Here is a 2,500-nt window from a genome sequence, read left to right as displayed (position 1 = left end):
CTGACAATGCAGAGAGACGAGCACAGAGATATGCGGCAGACTCCTACAGCAGGCCCCTACAGCGGGCCCTACAGCAGGCCCCTACAGCGGCCCCTACAGCGGCCCCTACAGCAGGCCCCTACAGCGGCCCCTACAGCGGCCCCTACAGCGGCCCCTACAGCAGGCCCCTACAGCAGGCCCCTACAGCGGGCCCCTACAGCGGCCCCTACAGCGGCCCCTACAGCTTCCACCGGCCCCATACAGGCCAGGAGCCTCAGCCCTGCTCCCCACAAATCAGTGTTCTGCTATCGGACTGTGTAGCCTGTAGCATCAGTGTTAGCTCTCCTGTAGTACTGTGCAGCCTGTAGCATCAGTGTTAGCTCTCCTGTAGTACTGTGCAGCCTGTAGCATCAGTGTTAGCTCTCCTGTAGTACTGTGCTAGGTACCTGTGCACACGAGAGCCCGGCTCAGAACACACAGGGTTAATGACACATTCCCACAGCCTTGCCATGCTTACCACTCATTTTCCCCCAGATATTCCCCTCATGGCATTCACTCTTAATTATCAATTAGCTCTACTCCGGAGGGAGAAAAATCTATCAAATAAGAAGATGTTTTCTGGATAAAAAAAAGAACAGTGAAAAGTGAGTTTGAGAAGTCAGCCGCGTGTTACTGGGAGTGTTAGTGAGCTCAGCCCACAGCAGACAACAGACACACATATGGGAGCTGCTTCTGGTGCGGGGGCTGGCTGTAGACAGACTTAGACTCCGCTTTCTGTGAGGGAGGGGACAGACTTAGACTCTGTGAGGGAGGGGACAGACTTAGACTCTGTGAGGGAGGGGACAGACTTAGACTCTGTGAGGGAGGGGACAGACTTAGACTCTGTAAGGGAGGGGACAGACTTAGACTCTGTGAGGGAGGGGACAGACTTAGACTCTGTGAGGGAGGGGACAGACTTAGACTCTGTGAGGGAGGGGACAGACTTAGACTCTGTGAGGGAGGGAACAGACTTAGACTCTGTGAGGGAGGGGACAGACTTAGACTCTGTGAGGGAGGGGACAGACTTAGAGTCTGTGAGGGAGGGGACAGACTTAGACTGCAGTCTGCCCTGTGTCGGTCTGTTAGGGCATGGGCAGGAGAAGCAGAGCTCAGTAATGAAATTATGCAACAGATCTTACCTTCCTCAAGGTAGGAACACTCCTCCTACAACGATAACCACAATATTCATACACATATTTTAGACTTGTGCTTATGCCACACATGCATTACGTAATCAGCAAATGCGAAGAGCAGGCCATGACTCTGTCATGAGCAGTAAGTGCTGGTACCAGGAATGCCCAAAATACTTTCCCCCAAAACTGTGCTCCTCTGAAAACATACGCAGAGGAAGAGAAAGGCAGGGGAGCAGGAGCAGGGGCATGAGGAAGGCAGGGAAGCAGGAGCAGGGGCACTGAACACACCTTGGGCTTCTCATCCAGGATCAGCTGCCGGATGTCCTGGTGCTTCTCCTGCAGCTTCTCCTGCCGTCGGCTCTGAGCGTCCTCCAGCTACAGAGAGAAACACAGCAGCACCATTACGGCTCTGAGCTCCAGCCACAGAGAGAAACACAGCAGCACCATTACGGCTCTGAGCGTCCTCCAGCTACAGAGAGAAACACAGCACCACCATTACGGCTCTGAGCTCCAGCTACAGAGAGAGACACAGCAGCACCATTACGGCTCTGAGCTCCAGCTACAGAGAGAGACACAGCAGCACCATTACGGCTCTGAGCTCCAGCTACAGAGAGAGACACAGCAGCACCATTACGGCTCTGAGCTCCAGCTACAGAGAGAAACACAGCAGCACCATTACGGCTCTGAGCTCCAGCTACAGAGAGAGACACAGCAGCACCATTACGGCTCTGAGCTCCAGCTACAGAGAGAGACACAGCAGCACCATTATGGCTCTGAGCTCCAGCTACAGAGAGAAACACAGCAGCACCATTACGGCTCTGAGCTCCAGCTACAGAGAGAGACACAGCAGCACCATTATGGCTCTGAGCTCCAGCTACAGAGAGAAACACAGCAGCACCATTACGGCTCTGAGCTCCAGCTACAGAGAGAAACACAGCAGCACCATTATGGCTCTGAGCTCCAGCCACAGAGAGAAACACAGCAGCACCATTACGGCTCTGAGCTCCAGCTACAGAGAGAGACACAGCAGCACCATTATGGCTCTGAGCTCCAGCTACAGAGAGAAACACAGCAGCACCATTACGGCTCTGAGCTCCAGCTACAGAGAGAAACACAGCAGCACCATTACGGCTCTGAGCTCCAGCTACAGAGAGAAACACAGCAGCACCATTATGGCTCTGAGCTCCAGCTACAGAGAGAAACACAGCACCACCATTACGGCTCTGAGCTCCAGCTACAGAGAGAAACACAGCACCACCATTACGGCTCTGAGCTCCAGCTACAGAGAGAAACACAGCAGCACCATTACGGCTCTAAGCTCCAGCTGTATGCTACACACACACACACAC

At 53.9% G+C, this 2,500-nt stretch overlaps 1 protein-coding gene across 1 annotated transcript in view; it reads right to left on the bottom strand.

Moving 5' to 3' along the window:
* LOC133127983 (1-phosphatidylinositol 4,5-bisphosphate phosphodiesterase beta-1-like) overlaps window positions 1-2,500 on the bottom strand; it is a 109,183-nt gene that overhangs the window by 9,859 nt on the left and 96,824 nt on the right. The window contains exon 31 of the mRNA XM_061241146.1: window positions 1,440-1,526. Coding sequence (XP_061097130.1) covers window positions 1,440-1,526 — 87 coding nt within the window. The remainder of the gene's footprint in view (window positions 1-1,439; window positions 1,527-2,500) is intronic.

Source organism: Conger conger, chromosome 5, assembly GCF_963514075.1.
Source record: "Conger conger chromosome 5, fConCon1.1, whole genome shotgun sequence".
Classification (NCBI taxonomy): Eukaryota; Metazoa; Chordata; class Actinopteri; order Anguilliformes; family Congridae; genus Conger; species Conger conger.
Note: the sequence above shows the minus strand (reverse complement) of the source record. Positions and strands in the feature narration are given on the sequence as shown.